Raw genomic sequence first — 19777 nt, forward strand, 5'->3', positions numbered from 1 at the left:
ATAACTTACTATACTATGACTTTTTATGCTTTACTATACTATGACTATTTATGCCTTACTATACTATGTCGTTTTTATGACTTTTTATGCCTTATTATATTATGACGTTTTTATGACTTTTTATGCCTTACAATACTATGTTGTTTTTATGACTTTTTATAACTTACTATACTATGACTTTTTATGCCTTACTATACTATGTCGTTTTTTTGACTTTTTATGCCTTACTATACTATGTCGTTTTTTTTAACTTTTCATTCCTTACTACACTATGATGTTTTTGTGACTTTTTATGCCTTAAAGGCATAAAAAGTCACAAAAACGTCATAGTATATTAAGGCTTAATATACTATGATGTTTTTATGCCTTACTATACCATGTCGTTTTTTTGACTTTTTATGCCTTACTATACTATGTTCTTTCTTTTTACTTTCTATGCCTTATTATACTATGACGTTTTTGTGGCTTACTATAATATGTTGTTTTTTTTTACTTTTTATACCTTACTATTCTATGACGTTTTCTTGACTTTTTATGCCTTACTATACTATGTCGTTTTTTATGACTTTTTATGCCCTATTGAAAAGGTGATTTCATGATAGAAAGAATCATTTTTTTCAACAATCAGACCAACAAGTCAACCATTAAATGTGGCTGGTTTTATTCATGCATGAAGGACAGATCTGGTACAAGGCACACCAAGGTGTCTCTCTCTGAGTAACAACAGTCTGACTGCTTGTTTCATCTTTCGCTCTCCAATGTGTGTGACAAGCTGATGTTGATATGGAGATCGTCACGTCCGTGGGGCCTCTTAGCTGTTACTCTTCCTTCTTCAGAGCTCCTGAGATCATTCTCCATCCGTGGCGCTCTCACCATATTTATAGCAAACATAAACAATCAATCCAACAAGGACCTCCAGATGTGTCCTAAATATCTCCCAGTCCTTCAAATTTATACAATCAAAGAAAAATTATATTCTAAAGTCAAGGTTATATGCATGTAAAAAAGATAATGACTTGCACTATTCTACTATACTACAACATTTTTGTAACATTTTATGACTTATTATATTATGTCATTTTTATGACTTTCTATGCCTTAATATACTATGACATTTTTATGCCCTGTTATACGGTGTCGTTTTTATGTTTTATGCCTCAATATACTATGACGTTTTATTGCCTTACTATACTCTGGTTTTTATTCCTTACTATACTATGTCGTTTTTTTGACTTTTTATGCCTCACTATACTGACGTTTTTGTGACTTTTTATGTCTGACTATACTATGTCGTTTTTATGCATCACCATACTATGTTGTTTTTATGCCTTACTATACTATGTTGTTTTTATGCCTCACTATACTATGTTTTTTTTATGCCTTACTATAGTATGTCTTTTTTTTAAATTTTTATGCCTTATCATACTATGACGTTTTTGTGGCTTTTTATGCCTTACTATAGTGTGACATTTTTGTGCCTTACAATACTATGTCGTTTTTGTGACTTTTTATGCCTTACTATACTATGATTTTTTTTTTACTTTTTATGCCTTACTATACTATGACATTTTTGTGACTTTTTATGCCTTATTCTATGATGTTTTTATGCCTTACTATACTATATTGTTTTTTTTACATTTCATGCCTTACTTTACTATGACGTTTTTGTGCCTTACTGTACTATGTCGTTTTTATAACTTTTTATGCCTTAAAATATCATGACGTTTTTATGACTTTTTATGCCTTATTATATTATGATGTTTTTATGACTTTTTATGCCTTATTAATTTATGACTTTATATGCCTTACTATACTATGTTGTTTTTATGACTTTTTATGCCTTAAAATATTATGTCGTTTTTATGAATTTTTATGCCTTACTATACTATGACTTTTTATGCCTTACTATACTATGTTGTTTTTATGACTTTTTATGCCTTACTATACTATGACTTTTTATGCCTTACTATACTATGTCGTTTTTATGACTTTTTATGCCTTACTATACTATGTCGTTTTTATGACTTTTTATGGCTTACTATATGATGTCGTCTTTATGGCTTTTTATGCCTTGCTATACTATGATGTTTTTATGACTCTTTTTGCCTTATTATTTTATGACGTTTTTTTGACTTTTTATGCCTTACTATACTGTGACTTTTTATGCTTTACTATACTATGTCGTTTTTATGACTTTTTATGCCTTAAAATATTATGACGTTTTTATGACTTTTCATGCCTTTCTATGGTATGTCGTTTTTGTGGCTTTTAATGCCTTACTATAGTATGACGTTTTTTGTACTTTTTATGCCTTACTATACGATGTCGTTTTTATGACTTTTTATGCGTTGCTATACTATGATGTTTTTATGATTTACTATACTATGATGTTTTTATGATTTACTATACTATGATGTTTTTATGATTTACTATACTATGATGTTTTTATGATTTACTATACTATGATGTTTTTATGATTTACTATACTATGATGTTTTTATGATTTACTATACTATGATGTTTTTATGATTTACTATACTATGATGTTTTTATGATTTACTATACTATGATGTTTTTATGATTTACTATACTATGATGTTTTTATGATTTACTATACTATGATGTTTTTATGATTTACTATACTATGATGTTTTTATGATTTACTATACTATGATGTTTTTATGATTTACTATACTATGATGTTTTTATGATTTACTATACTATGATGTTTTTATGATTTACTATACTATGATGTTTTTATGATTTACTATACTATGATGTTTTTATGATTTACTATACTATGATGTTTTTATGATTTACTATACTATGATGTTTTTATGATTTACTATACTATGATGTTTTTATGATTTACTATACTATGATGTTTTTATGATTTACTATACTATGATGTTTTTATGATTTACTATACTATGATGTTTTTATGATTTACTATACTATGATGTTTTTATGATTTACTATACTATGATGTTTTTATGATTTACTATACTATGATGTTTTTATGATTTACTATACTATGATGTTTTTATGATTTACTATACTATGATGTTTTTATGATTTACTATACTATGATGTTTTTATGATTTACTATACTATGATGTTTTTATGATTTACTATACTATGATGTTTTTATGATTTACTATACTATGATGTTTTTATGATTTACTATACTATGATGTTTTTATGATTTACTATACTATGATGTTTTTATGATTTACTATACTATGATGTTTTTATGATTTACTATACTATGATGTTTTTATGATTTACTATACTATGATGTTTTTATGATTTACTATACTATGATGTTTTTATGATTTACTATACTATGATGTTTTTATGATTTACTATACTATGATGTTTTTATGATTTACTATACTATGATGTTTTTATGATTTACTATACTATGATGTTTTTATGATTTACTATACTATGATGTTTTTATGATTTACTATACTATGATGTTTTTATGATTTACTATACTATGATGTTTTTATGATTTACTATACTATGATGTTTTTATGATTTACTATACTATGATGTTTTTATGATTTACTATACTATGATGTTTTTATGATTTACTATACTATGATGTTTTTATGATTTACTATACTATGATGTTTTTATGATTTACTATACTATGATGTTTTTATGATTTACTATACTATGATGTTTTTATGATTTACTATACTATGATGTTTTTATGATTTACTATACTATGATGTTTTTATGATTTACTATACTATGATGTTTTTATGATTTACTATACTATGATGTTTTTATGATTTACTATACTATGATGTTTTTATGATTTACTATACTATGATGTTTTTATGATTTACTATACTATGATGTTTTTATGATTTACTATACTATGATGTTTTTATGATTTACTATACTATGATGTTTTTATGATTTACTATACTATGATGTTTTTATGATTTACTATACTATGATGTTTTTATGATTTACTATACTATGATGTTTTTATGATTTACTATACTATGATGTTTTTATGATTTACTATACTATGATGTTTTTATGATTTACTATACTATGATGTTTTTATGATTTACTATACTATGATGTTTTTATGATTTACTATACTATGATGTTTTTATGATTTACTATACTATGATGTTTTTATGATTTACTATACTATGATGTTTTTATGATTTACTATACTATGATGTTTTTATGATTTACTATACTATGATGTTTTTATGATTTACTATACTATGATGTTTTTATGATTTACTATACTATGATGTTTTTATGATTTACTATACTATGATGTTTTTATGATTTACTATACTATGATGTTTTTATGATTTACTATACTATGATGTTTTTATGATTTACTATACTATGATGTTTTTATGATTTACTATACTATGATGTTTTTATGATTTACTATACTATGATGTTTTTATGATTTACTATACTATGATGTTTTTATGATTTACTATACTATGATGTTTTTATGATTTACTATACTATGATGTTTTTATGATTTACTATACTATGATGTTTTTATGATTTACTATACTATGATGTTTTTATGATTTACTATACTATGATGTTTTTATGATTTACTATACTATGATGTTTTTATGATTTACTATACTATGATGTTTTTATGATTTACTATACTATGATGTTTTTATGATTTACTATACTATGATGTTTTTATGATTTACTATACTATGATGTTTTTATGATTTACTATACTATGATGTTTTTATGATTTACTATACTATGATGTTTTTATGATTTACTATACTATGATGTTTTTATGATTTACTATACTATGATGTTTTTATGATTTACTATACTATGATGTTTTTATGATTTACTATACTATGATGTTTTTATGATTTACTATACTATGATGTTTTTATGATTTACTATACTATGATGTTTTTATGATTTACTATACTATGATGTTTTTATGATTTACTATACTATGATGTTTTTATGATTTACTATACTATGATGTTTTTATGATTTACTATACTATGATGTTTTTATGATTTACTATACTATGATGTTTTTATGATTTACTATACTATGATGTTTTTATGATTTACTATACTATGATGTTTTTATGATTTACTATACTATGATGTTTTTATGATTTACTATACTATGATGTTTTTATGATTTACTATACTATGATGTTTTTATGATTTACTATACTATGATGTTTTTATGATTTACTATACTATGATGTTTTTATGATTTACTATACTATGATGTTTTTATGATTTACTATACTATGATGTTTTTATGATTTACTATACTATGATGTTTTTATGATTTACTATACTATGATGTTTTTATGATTTACTATACTATGATGTTTTTATGATTTACTATACTATGATGTTTTTATGATTTACTATACTATGATGTTTTTATGATTTACTATACTATGATGTTTTTATGATTTACTATACTATGATGTTTTTATGATTTACTATACTATGATGTTTTTATGATTTACTATACTATGATGTTTTTATGATTTACTATACTATGATGTTTTTATGATTTACTATACTATGATGTTTTTATGATTTACTATACTATGATGTTTTTATGATTTACTATACTATGATGTTTTTATGATTTACTATACTATGATGTTTTTATGATTTACTATACTATGATGTTTTTATGATTTACTATACTATGATGTTTTTATGATTTACTATACTATGATGTTTTTATGATTTACTATACTATGATGTTTTTATGATTTACTATACTATGATGTTTTTATGATTTACTATACTATGATGTTTTTATGATTTACTATACTATGATGTTTTTATGATTTACTATACTATGATGTTTTTATGATTTACTATACTATGATGTTTTTATGATTTACTATACTATGATGTTTTTATGATTTACTATACTATGATGTTTTTATGATTTACTATACTATGATGTTTTTATGATTTACTATACTATGATGTTTTTATGATTTACTATACTATGATGTTTTTATGATTTACTATACTATGATGTTTTTATGATTTACTATACTATGATGTTTTTATGATTTACTATACTATGATGTTTTTATGATTTACTATACTATGATGTTTTTATGATTTACTATACTATGATGTTTTTATGATTTACTATACTATGATGTTTTTATGATTTACTATACTATGATGTTTTTATGATTTACTATACTATGATGTTTTTATGATTTACTATACTATGATGTTTTTATGATTTACTATACTATGATGTTTTTATGATTTACTATACTATGATGTTTTTATGATTTACTATACTATGATGTTTTTATGATTTACTATACTATGATGTTTTTATGATTTACTATACTATGATGTTTTTATGATTTACTATACTATGATGTTTTTATGATTTACTATACTATGATGTTTTTATGATTTACTATACTATGATGTTTTTATGATTTACTATACTATGATGTTTTTATGATTTACTATACTATGATGTTTTTATGATTTACTATACTATGATGTTTTTATGATTTACTATACTATGATGTTTTTATGATTTACTATACTATGATGTTTTTATGATTTACTATACTATGATGTTTTTATGATTTACTATACTATGATGTTTTTATGATTTACTATACTATGATGTTTTTATGATTTACTATACTATGATGTTTTTATGATTTACTATACTATGATGTTTTTATGATTTACTATACTATGATGTTTTTATGATTTACTATACTATGATGTTTTTATGATTTACTATACTATGATGTTTTTATGATTTACTATACTATGATGTTTTTATGATTTACTATACTATGATGTTTTTATGATTTACTATACTATGATGTTTTTATGATTTACTATACTATGATGTTTTTATGATTTACTATACTATGATGTTTTTATGATTTACTATACTATGATGTTTTTATGATTTACTATACTATGATGTTTTTATGATTTACTATACTATGATGTTTTTATGATTTACTATACTATGATGTTTTTATGATTTACTATACTATGATGTTTTTATGATTTACTATACTATGATGTTTTTATGATTTACTATACTATGATGTTTTTATGATTTACTATACTATGATGTTTTTATGATTTACTATACTATGATGTTTTTATGATTTACTATACTATGATGTTTTTATGATTTACTATACTATGATGTTTTTATGACTTTTTATGCCTCATTATACTATGATGTTTTTATGCTTTACTATACTATGTTGTTTTTTTTACTTTTTATGCCTTGCTAAACTATGATGTTTTTATGACTTTTTATGCCTTAAAATATTATGACGTTTTTATGACTTTTTATGCCTTACTATACCTTGACTTTTTATGCCTGACTATACTATGTCTATTTTATGACTTTTTATGCCTTACTATACTGTCGTTTTTATGCCTTACTATACGATGTCATTTTTTTTTTACTTTTTATACCTCACTATACTATGTTGTTTTTATGCCTTACTATACTATGACGTTTTTATCACTTTTTATACCTCACTATACTATGTTGTTTTTATGCCTTACTATACTATGACGTTTTTATCACTTTTTATACCTCACTATACTATGTTGTTTTTATGCCTTACTATACTATGACGTTTTTATCACTTTTTATACCTCACTATACTATGTTGTTTTTATGCCTTACTATACTATGTCGTTTTTATGCCTCACTATACTATGTTGTTTTTATGCCTTACTATAGTATGTTGTTTTTTGTGACTTTTTATGCCTTACTATACTATGACGTTTTTTTGACTTTGTATGCCTTACTATAGTATGTCGTTTTTTTTACTTTTTATGCCTTACTATACTATGACGTTTTTATGACTTTTTATGCCTTGCTATACTATGACTTTTTATGCCTTGCTATACTATGTCGTTTTTATGACTTTTTATGCCTTATTATATTATGATGTTTTTATGACTTTTTATGCCTTATTATTTTATGACTTTATATGCCTTACTATACTATGTCGTTTTTATGACTTTTCATGCCTTGAAACATTATGTTTTTATGACTTTTTATGCCTTACTATACTATGCCTTTTTATGCCTTACTCGTTTTATGCCTTACTACAGTATGACATTTTATGCTCTACTATAGAATGTTTCTTGAAATTTTTATGCCTTACTCGTTTTATGCCTTACTACAGTATGACATTTTATGCTCTACTATAGAATGTTTCTTGAAATTTTTATGCCTTACTCGTTTTATGCCTTACTACAGTATGACATTTTATGCTCTACTATAGAATGTTTCTTGAAATTTTTATGCCTTACTCGTTTTATGCCTTACTACAGTATGACATTTTATGCTCTACTATAGAATGTTTCTTGAAATTTTTATGCCTTACTCGTTTTATGCCTTACTACAGTATGACATTTTATGCTCTACTATAGAATGTTTCTTGAAATTTTTATGCCTTACTCGTTTTATGCCTTACTACAGTATGACATTTTATGCTCTACTATAGAATGTTTCTTGAAATTTTTATGCCTTACTCGTTTTATGCCTTACTACAGTATGACATTTTATGCTCTACTATAGAATGTTTCTTGAAATTTTTATGCCTTACTCGTTTTATGCCTTACTACAGTATGACATTTTATGCTCTACTATAGAATGTTTCTTGAAATTTTTATGCCTTACTCGTTTTATGCCTTACTACAGTATGACATTTTATGCTCTACTATAGAATGTTTCTTGAAATTTTTATGCCTTACTCGTTTTATGCCTTACTACAGTATGACATTTTATGCTCTACTATAGAATGTTTCTTGAAATTTTTATGCCTTACTCGTTTTATGCCTTACTACAGTATGACATTTTATGCTCTACTATAGAATGTTTCTTGAAATTTTTATGCCTTACTCGTTTTATGCCTTACTACAGTATGACATTTTATGCTCTACTATAGAATGTTTCTTGAAATTTTTATGCCTTACTCGTTTTATGCCTTACTACAGTATGACATTTTATGCTCTACTATAGAATGTTTCTTGAAATTTTTATGCCTTACTCGTTTTATGCCTTACTACAGTATGACATTTTATGCTCTACTATAGAATGTTTCTTGAAATTTTTATGCCTTACTCGTTTTATGCCTTACTACAGTATGACATTTTATGCTCTACTATAGAATGTTTCTTGAAATTTTTATGCCTTACTCGTTTTATGCCTTACTACAGTATGACATTTTATGCTCTACTATAGAATGTTTCTTGAAATTTTTATGCCTTACTCGTTTTATGCCTTACTACAGTATGACATTTTATGCTCTACTATAGAATGTTTCTTGAAATTTTTATGCCTTACTCGTTTTATGCCTTACTACAGTATGACATTTTATGCTCTACTATAGAATGTTTCTTGAAATTTTTATGCCTTACTCGTTTTATGCCTTACTACAGTATGACATTTTATGCTCTACTATAGAATGTTTCTTGAAATTTTTATGCCTTACTCGTTTTATGCCTTACTACAGTATGACATTTTATGCTCTACTATAGAATGTTTCTTGAAATTTTTATGCCTTACTCGTTTTATGCCTTACTACAGTATGACATTTTATGCTCTACTATAGAATGTTTCTTGAAATTTTTATGCCTTACTCGTTTTATGCCTTACTACAGTATGACATTTTATGCTCTACTATAGAATGTTTCTTGAAATTTTTATGCCTTACTCGTTTTATGCCTTACTACAGTATGACATTTTATGCTCTACTATAGAATGTTTCTTGAAATTTTTATGCCTTACTCGTTTTATGCCTTACTACAGTATGACATTTTATGCTCTACTATAGAATGTTTCTTGAAATTTTTATGCCTTACTCGTTTTATGCCTTACTACAGTATGACATTTTATGCTCTACTATAGAATGTTTCTTGAAATTTTTATGCCTTACTCGTTTTATGCCTTACTACAGTATGACATTTTATGCTCTACTATAGAATGTTTCTTGAAATTTTTATGCCTTACTCGTTTTATGCCTTACTACAGTATGACATTTTATGCTCTACTATAGAATGTTTCTTGAAATTTTTATGCCTTACTCGTTTTATGCCTTACTACAGTATGACATTTTATGCTCTACTATAGAATGTTTCTTGAAATTTTTATGCCTTACTCGTTTTATGCCTTACTACAGTATGACATTTTATGCTCTACTATAGAATGTTTCTTGAAATTTTTATGCCTTACTCGTTTTATGCCTTACTACAGTATGACATTTTATGCTCTACTATAGAATGTTTCTTGAAATTTTTATGCCTTACTCGTTTTATGCCTTACTACAGTATGACATTTTATGCTCTACTATAGAATGTTTCTTGAAATTTTTATGCCTTACTCGTTTTATGCCTTACTACAGTATGACATTTTATGCTCTACTATAGAATGTTTCTTGAAATTTTTATGCCTTACTCGTTTTATGCCTTACTACAGTATGACATTTTATGCTCTACTATAGAATGTTTCTTGAAATTTTTATGCCTTACTCGTTTTATGCCTTACTACAGTATGACATTTTATGCTCTACTATAGAATGTTTCTTGAAATTTTTATGCCTTACTCGTTTTATGCCTTACTACAGTATGACATTTTATGCTCTACTATAGAATGTTTCTTGAAATTTTTATGCCTTACTCGTTTTATGCCTTACTACAGTATGACATTTTATGCTCTACTATAGAATGTTTCTTGAAATTTTTATGCCTTACTCGTTTTATGCCTTACTACAGTATGACATTTTATGCTCTACTATAGAATGTTTCTTGAAATTTTTATGCCTTACTCGTTTTATGCCTTACTACAGTATGACATTTTATGCTCTACTATAGAATGTTTCTTGAAATTTTTATGCCTTACTCGTTTTATGCCTTACTACAGTATGACATTTTATGCTCTACTATAGAATGTTTCTTGAAATTTTTATGCCTTACTCGTTTTATGCCTTACTACAGTATGACATTTTATGCTCTACTATAGAATGTTTCTTGAAATTTTTATGCCTTACTCGTTTTATGCCTTACTACAGTATGACATTTTATGCTCTACTATAGAATGTTTCTTGAAATTTTTATGCCTTACTCGTTTTATGCCTTACTACAGTATGACATTTTATGCTCTACTATAGAATGTTTCTTGAAATTTTTATGCCTTACTCGTTTTATGCCTTACTACAGTATGACATTTTATGCTCTACTATAGAATGTTTCTTGAAATTTTTATGCCTTACTCGTTTTATGCCTTACTACAGTATGACATTTTATGCTCTACTATAGAATGTTTCTTGAAATTTTTATGCCTTACTCGTTTTATGCCTTACTACAGTATGACATTTTATGCTCTACTATAGAATGTTTCTTGAAATTTTTATGCCTTACTCGTTTTATGCCTTACTACAGTATGACATTTTATGCTCTACTATAGAATGTTTCTTGAAATTTTTATGCCTTACTCGTTTTATGCCTTACTACAGTATGACATTTTATGCTCTACTATAGAATGTTTCTTGAAATTTTTATGCCTTACTCGTTTTATGCCTTACTACAGTATGACATTTTATGCTCTACTATAGAATGTTTCTTGAAATTTTTATGCCTTACTCGTTTTATGCCTTACTACAGTATGACATTTTATGCTCTACTATAGAATGTTTCTTGAAATTTTTATGCCTTACTCGTTTTATGCCTTACTACAGTATGACATTTTATGCTCTACTATAGAATGTTTCTTGAAATTTTTATGCCTTACTCGTTTTATGCCTTACTACAGTATGACATTTTATGCTCTACTATAGAATGTTTCTTGAAATTTTTATGCCTTACTCGTTTTATGCCTTACTACAGTATGACATTTTATGCTCTACTATAGAATGTTTCTTGAAATTTTTATGCCTTACTCGTTTTATGCCTTACTACAGTATGACATTTTATGCTCTACTATAGAATGTTTCTTGAAATTTTTATGCCTTACTCGTTTTATGCCTTACTACAGTATGACATTTTATGCTCTACTATAGAATGTTTCTTGAAATTTTTATGCCTTACTCGTTTTATGCCTTACTACAGTATGACATTTTATGCTCTACTATAGAATGTTTCTTGAAATTTTTATGCCTTACTCGTTTTATGCCTTACTACAGTATGACATTTTATGCTCTACTATAGAATGTTTCTTGAAATTTTTATGCCTTACTCGTTTTATGCCTTACTACAGTATGACATTTTATGCTCTACTATAGAATGTTTCTTGAAATTTTTATGCCTTACTATCCTGTTGTTTTTATGACTTTTTATGCCTTACTACAGTATGACATTTTATGCTCTACTATAGTATGTTTCTTGAAATTTTTATGCCTTACTTTATTATATTTTTATGAATTTACTATTTTTATACTACTACTACTATACTATTACTATACTGACTTTTTAATGCTGCCATACTTTGACATTTTCATGCCTTAAAACATGAATTTTTATGACATATTGTACTGACTTTTTTAATGCCTTACTATAATGTTTTTAGGCATTCACTTACTACAACTGTTTAATTAGTTTTTTAGCCCCACCATACTATGACATTTTTATTGCTTAAACTGACTTTTTTTAATGATTCATTGTACTTTACTTACATTTTTGATTTCCTAGCATTTACAGGCCTCCAAAAACCTTTCAAATTTAACAATCTCATGTTTACACTACACATTCTGAGAGGTCTCAAGCCACCAATGTTAAGAGCCACTTACATAGATACATAGTTTTTCTCTAAATGTGTAATATACACAAATAAACCATAACTAAGAATTAAACAGTTTATTAAAAGTATAGTTACAACTAATTTGTGGGTCTTTAAACAAAAACTATATTTACAGGGAAGACAGCATCACAAGTCTGTTCAGTCAGCATCATGGCCATATCATCCCGACAGATGCGTTTCATTTTTATACATTATATTACCATTTGTTTCACACTGACGTGATCAAATGCTGTATTTCCATATTTTTTTAAAAATTAGAAGAAACATTAATTCCTGAATTTCTTACATGTGAAAGACAAAAATTGGAATTGATTTATTGCTCACATATGATGAGAATTAAATGAATGTGATTCATTTAAGATTTTTGTTTGTTTTTTCTTGTACAATGAAATGACGTGTCAGATCCAATTCCAATCAGTCGTTGTCTGAGAAGTAAAAATCCTCTTCCTCTCCACTGTCAGACAACTCTTCATCATTTTCTGGGAACATCTCCCAAACAACAAAGGTGTCATTTTCTGGTGAAAAAGAAAAGAAAGGGATTATGTTATGCAACACGTGTTACAAAAGAAATGCAGCAATAAATGCTTTCAGTTATAGCCTTTGAAATGTAATCTATTACTCTCTGAAAACCTTAAGGTGAGGATTGCCTCTAAACACAGACTCATACAAGTTAAACACCATTATCTTGAGTAAAATACATGAATTGCAGACTACAAAATGATATTTGCTGTAGGCGCATTGTTTTTTATTGATGTTTCTATTATTTTGGCCTTCCCCTGAAAGTAAAGGTACATGAATTACATTTCTAACATTGCCATGACACGGGTGTAAACTCATGACCAGCACATTCCTCAGGAAACCTACCTGTGTTACCACATCTCTTCATTGTTCGTTTAACTGATGGTGTGGGTGTAAAGCTCTGAAATAAACGACAGGATAGAATGAGAAAGAATGATACTGTTTTCCAATACAAAACAATAATCCATGTGTTTCAAGGCAACAAGAATCTCAGACATGAACCTTATAATACCTTTGCAGGACGAGCCTGTTTGCACACATTAAACTGATTTTTTTTCATCCTCTTCTGGAGCTTATAGACATACTTGTCATCATGGTTCCTTAAAAAAGATACAAAAATACATAAGTTAGTTGTTGTATTTCAATCAACTCTTACAAGCCAGAATGCAGTAGTCAGCACCATTCACCTGTTTGGAGAGCCCATCATGCCAGGAGTGATATGCAGACACTGAGGAGTCTTCACCTCAGGAAAAACCTTCGACATAGGGGTCAGGGGCTCCAGGTCCGACATTGCGAAGTCATGGTCTTCACTTAGACACATGGAGGGGATCTATCCATCAAAGACAGACACAAGCGGAACAGTAAGTCACACATTAGTGTCATACTCATTAGATAGAGACTCCCGCATAACATGATATTTTTGCAAAATTCAAAAAACAGGAAGAGACAAACCTCAAAGCGTTTATTCTGCATGTACGCAGAGCTGAAAACGTCATCAACGTCTTCTCTGGGCATGGCCTCCAGGAACTGACGCACCTGCTGCTTTCTCTTTAAGGTTCCCGCTCGGGCAGATATCACAGGTTGATCTGTAACTACACATAGATTCATAGTTTATCAAATGTCTGCATTTCTTCTCTTGCAAAAACATTCAGATAATTTTTGTTTATAAAGAACAACTTAAAACCCTCTCACTACATCCATTTATTTTCTCTAAGGCCTCTATTTTAATTATTGGTTAATTGTTTACAACTAAAAATGCCAACAAACCATAATTTCTCTGATCAACACGTACATTTTACAAAGGCATTATTACTGTGGTGCTATTGTATTGCATAATACTGAACAAGTTATTCTGTAATGTATTTTCCTCCTGTAGACATTTCAAAAACTTGACTTTAGCGCTACAATTAACAGTTATTTTCATTATTAATGAATTTATTATTGTCTCCATTAACCGATAAATAGTTTGGTCCATAAAATGTCAGAAAAAACCTTTTGCTGAAGGTGAAGTCTTGTTTTGTTCAACAGTCTCAGTCTAATACCAAAGATATTCAGTTTACTAGAAATAAATATACTGAATCCACAATTCACTCTGACTTATGTCTTCAGGCTGTAGTTTCCATTGCTGTGTTGAATTACTACTAAACTGTAACTGGTTGCTTCTATTTTGTCCAGACAGAAATGCTGCACAGTCTACACCAAAAATTTTTCCTACCTGGATCTTTTGGTGCTCCCACCTTCTCCTTTCTGGGTTTCTGGGCTCTCTTAGCGGGGCTCTGTGATGTTCCCTGGGATGTGTGCTGGTTGTGGCACTCCTCTGCAGAGCGTGTTCCTACCATCCTTGCCACCTTTGCCCAGTAACCTGCTATGTGCATAGGATAGTAGGACACAGCCCTGGAAAACAAATGCACATACATAGATACGCCAGAAAGCCATAAGTTTATGATTTGAGAAATGTGTCACACCAATGCTGCAAAATATAAAACTTACTCTTGCAGCTTCATGAGCTCTGCCATGGTCCACTCGTCTTTATCATGCTCTTCTGGAATAATTGTGCTGCCTTTGTTTGCTTTGTGTGTCTTGCTGGATTTCGCTGACTTGGATAAAAGCTTTGTGGGTGGTGAGACTTTGGTACATTTGCTCTTTCTACACTTTGTTAGAGTTTGTGCTGCATCACTATTTTTCAGTACCCTGGTTTGCGTCCTCAGTTTCTTCCCACTTTCCTCAGAGCACTCCGAAGACTGACTCGATGGAGACACGGAGCTTGGCTGTGACTTGTTAAGAACCTTCCCGCTTCTCTTGCTGTACACTCCTTTACCCTTGTTCTTTCTCTTACTGGAAAACCCCTCATCTGATAACTGTTGCTGTAATCTAACAGTGGGGGATTCAGGGGATGCTATAACAGTCTGCCTGCGCCTTCTATCTGAAGGCCTCTTGGTGTCATGTCTCTGTTTTTTTGACCTCTGTGTTGACGCCTTTTCAGGCTCTTTTTGCTTTTGAGCGACAGTGTCCACACACAACATTCTTTCCACAGCTGGACACCTTTTACTGGATCTTGTTCTGCCAGACCACTCTTCAGGACTGCTAGTTGTCTCCACAGGAGGTTCAGGTGGATTAGAGGGCTTCTCTTCACGATTAACCTTGGCTCGGTTGTATTTGCGGAGTGGAGCCTTCACCCTCCTCAGTGGCACTGACGCGTCTTCTTCGCTGGCTGTTTCACTTTGCTTTTGTCCTGGAAACACAGGACAGTTAGTCTACATGCAACTCATGACTTAATTTACAGCACCTCAGTTATCTATACCTTCACTGCAGGGCAGGAACACACAGGCAGGTTTCTGTGACTTCCTCGCAGACACTGTAGTAGTGACCTGTTGACATTGACCATGAATATCATTAATTTGTATAAACTCATAACAACTGGCCCTCACAGAAAAAAAAAACAAAAAAACATTTACATGCTGGATTATATGAGCACAACTTTAGGTGCTTACAGGGATGCATATGGAGGTATCATAACATTCATGGATGGTAACATTCATGTGTGCATCCAGAATGACTCTTCCTCCTTTCCAATACTCCAGAGGTGGCTTGATCACCCGACCACTTCGAGACACTTTTGTAGAAGAGGAGAAAGCAGGAGGACAGGAATCGGCTAGAGAAGAAAATAAATGTAAATGGGAATAAAAATTAATTCAGTGCAGTTGACTGGATTAACAAAAACTGGGAACAAAAATAGTGTTTTCTACAAAGCTCTCAACCCAGTGAATGAGGCAGAAGGCCACAAGCCTATTTAGTCTATTGTATCTTGTGCGTATGAAGTCCTGTTGTCCTTGAATGTTCTTAGTTGCAAGAGTGTTTCTCTTGTTCTTACGTGTCTTGAAAGGCCTCTGCCGCTTCACAGCACAGTTGATGGCGGATGCCTCAGATTTTGTCTTGGTTATGGTGGCTCTCCCCTCACTGGTCCTCTCCATTTCTCTGCTGGGGTTGTTACAGAAAAACAAAATACAGCTACTGAAAACACATCATTTTAACAACTATTTGCAACATTTGTGACTGTGAGTATAATTTTCAACCACTTAGTTTCATTTCATGGTCATTTCATCTAAAAGGATTTAATATCCCTAGCAAAAAGAAACAAAACAATCATGTATCTGTAAAAGCACAGTTGCTGCCCCCTCTTTGCAGGTTGCCTTGAAGTGAAATAAATGTTCTTACTCTCTTGACTCTGACAGAAACTTCTCATAAAGCGCCTTCCAGTTTGGAGGGAAACCATTAACAAACTTCTTCAGAAACCAATTAGGAAACCCTGCAGGCAAAAAGGGAGAGAGGAAAGAAAAAGAATATTAACCCATGCAACATTTTAATTAAAATTTGCATAAATCTACATGCAAGTTTGCTTCATTTTTTTCTGCCAAAGTGAAACAGTCTCAGTGGAAAACTAATACCCATACAAATGACTTACCAGATTCAACACCCAAGTTCATCTTGCCAGCCAAGATGTAAATCCTGCCAGAAACAGTCTTCAGCACAGAATTAGAAACCCTGTCCACAATGATGTTACTGTTCCATGGTATGTTATCCTCGCTAAGTGGAAAAGACAAGTAAAACAGTGCTCAGAGTAAACCACACAAATCTTGTTAAAATAAACTTTGCATCATGTTATGTATGAAATAGATGAAATCACAATATCTCAAGAAATATGTACCTGTGGATTCCATCAATAAACAGGCCTTTATGATTTTTCCTCAAGAACCAGTTTTTGAGATGAATGACACTCTCCTGCCAAAGACGAAAACACAAGCCTGGTAAGACCAAAGTGTCCAAGAGAAGACAAACTATTGTTGATTTTCATTTCTCATATGATATAAAATGTGTCTGCAAAACCAGACCGTTGGGTCCCAACACAATTGATCAGCCATCTGATTTTTCATGTTCATTCAACAAAATACAGCCAGCCAGCCCCCCCAGTAATGTCACCCCTTTTATCAAATGTTTAAACTTAAGACGCATTTATCTATAAATTAGTCTCTACTCACATTTGGGAATTTTGTGCGCTGCGGCCATTTGTTACGCTTGAACACAGCCTGGTTTTTCTTCGGGATGGAGATCTGTGGGGAATTGAGCACAAGTGGGTCTTCGAGCAAAACTGGTTCTGGAGGGGCAGGAGGGATCAGGAAATCCTCAGAGGGATCTGATCGGGTGTCCGCTGACTCTACTCTTGAGCAGTTGAAAGGGACCACACTTTCAGAAACACTTCTAAAGACAACGTCCTCCATTTCAGCCATATTGTGAGGTGTGGAGAGAGCTGTGTCTCTGGACTGATGGAAATTACCTACTGAAAAGAATGAAAGCAAAGTCAAGCTATGCCTACATACAGAAGACAAACTTTTTCCTTTGGTCTTCATAATACACTCACCCCCATCAAAGAGTGTCCTTGTGCTGCTGCTGACTTCAAGATATCCATGCTGTTCCCTTTTACTTTCCCTCTCCTTCATGTATGCAAACATCTTGGCTGGAGACATCTGATATTTTTCCATCCTAACAAAGCAACCTGTTCAAAACAGCAAACCATAAAACATCAAAGAGGAATCAGTCAAGTTTTTCCCATAACACATGATGACACAAGAAAAAGAGTTTCACTTGGAACAAAGCAGCAGTCATATCTCACGTTTCTCTATGATGGATCTTGGTGGTGGGGACACAGGTTCATGAGTCACCTGGTTCATCTCTGATTGGTCAGCAGGGAACTCTCTAATATCACCCAAATCCTCAAGGCACGTATTGTCATGGGTACTATGCTCACTGAAAGCAGTGGAGGTTTTCCTTACTTGTGGCTGACTTATACCTTCATTGTTGACCTCCCTTGTAGTGCTGCTGACTTTGTTTAGCTCCTGCTGCTCCCACTTTCTCTTTCTCACCCTCGTCTTCATGGGGGAAAACGTTTTGGCTGGAGACATCAGCTTGTCCAGAGGAGCATGATCCTCCTCAAACACGCCCTTTACACGGTCATTTTCTGTGGCTGTCTTTACTGGAGTCCTGCTGGTCACCTGGAAACCACCCAAGTCTCTGATCTGAGGTTGTGTTATGTGGATCCGTTCTCTGTTGACCAGAGACAGGGGACGGGACACCGCTGTTGACTCCAGGAGTGCTCTCTTTGTTGGTGTGTGTCCGTTTCTTGACATAAAAGCATTTCCCATTTCAACAGGCATGTCTTCCACATGCTTGCTGCTATTGTCAGCAAATGAGTACCTGAAGGTTTTCTGAGGAGTCGATATGGGCGAGAGGGTCAAAGCCTCCACTTCATTGCGATAAGAACCTATCCTTTGATTTTCCTTGAGCTCAGTGGTTATCATGAAGCTCTCCGCTCCCTTCCTCGGCGAGTTAAAATCTGCTCCGTGTCTCTTGCTTACGTTACACAGCGGATCCTTCGCGCATATCGCTTCTCTCTGTACTTTGGATTTCAGCTTCGCAAATATCTTGGCAGGAGATTCAGACCGAGGTTTGGTATGTTGTAATAAATGATGATAGGACGCCATGACTTTGGGGGAAATGAGTTAACAGACGACGAGACGTACGCTAGCAGTTCGTCCGCTAGCCCGCAAATTTCAAATTTCTCATCACTGCCGCTTTTGGCTAGAATCCTGTGACGTATTTCCAAAACAAATACGTCATTTCCGTTGATGTAGTGCGCAGAATTTAGGATTTTATTTATTTATTTAAAAGATTAAAATTTATTATTTTTATTTCGGATATGCTGAATTTTTTTATGTACACTTTGGAGATCTTATTCAAAATCTATTGATATTTATGTAAAATGCATCAGTCGAGGAGAGACGGCAGCTACAATGAAACACGGCCTTATATTTCTCATCTCCGAAACCGATTAAGACATTTTATTAATATATATTTAGCTTCCTATCAC

General features: G+C 30.6%; 1 protein-coding gene across 1 annotated transcript; it reads right to left on the reverse strand.

The window, feature by feature from the left end:
- Window positions 1–12748: 12748 nt before the first annotated feature.
- Window positions 12749–19413, reverse strand: mis18bp1 (MIS18 binding protein 1). The gene is made up of 16 exons (XM_022750948.1): window positions 18524–19413; window positions 18272–18406; window positions 17892–18187; window positions 17561–17634; window positions 17318–17439; window positions 17071–17161; window positions 16727–16833; window positions 16347–16507; window positions 16157–16223; window positions 15346–16087; window positions 15071–15249; window positions 14308–14447; window positions 14043–14185; window positions 13868–13955; window positions 13702–13756; window positions 12749–13352 (listed from the first exon to the last, which is right to left on the reverse strand). Exons 1-16 carry the CDS (start codon window positions 19389–19391, stop codon window positions 13252–13254), a joined length of 3369 nt encoding a protein of 1122 aa, XP_022606669.1. The 5' UTR covers window positions 19392–19413; the 3' UTR covers window positions 12749–13251.
- Between the last annotated feature and the right edge of the window lie 364 nt (window positions 19414–19777).

The sequence above is a fragment of the Seriola dumerili genome, unplaced genomic scaffold, assembly GCF_002260705.1.
Source record: "Seriola dumerili isolate Sdu_G_001 unplaced genomic scaffold, Sdu_1.0 BDQW01000149.1, whole genome shotgun sequence".
Classification (NCBI taxonomy): Eukaryota; Metazoa; Chordata; class Actinopteri; order Carangiformes; family Carangidae; genus Seriola; species Seriola dumerili.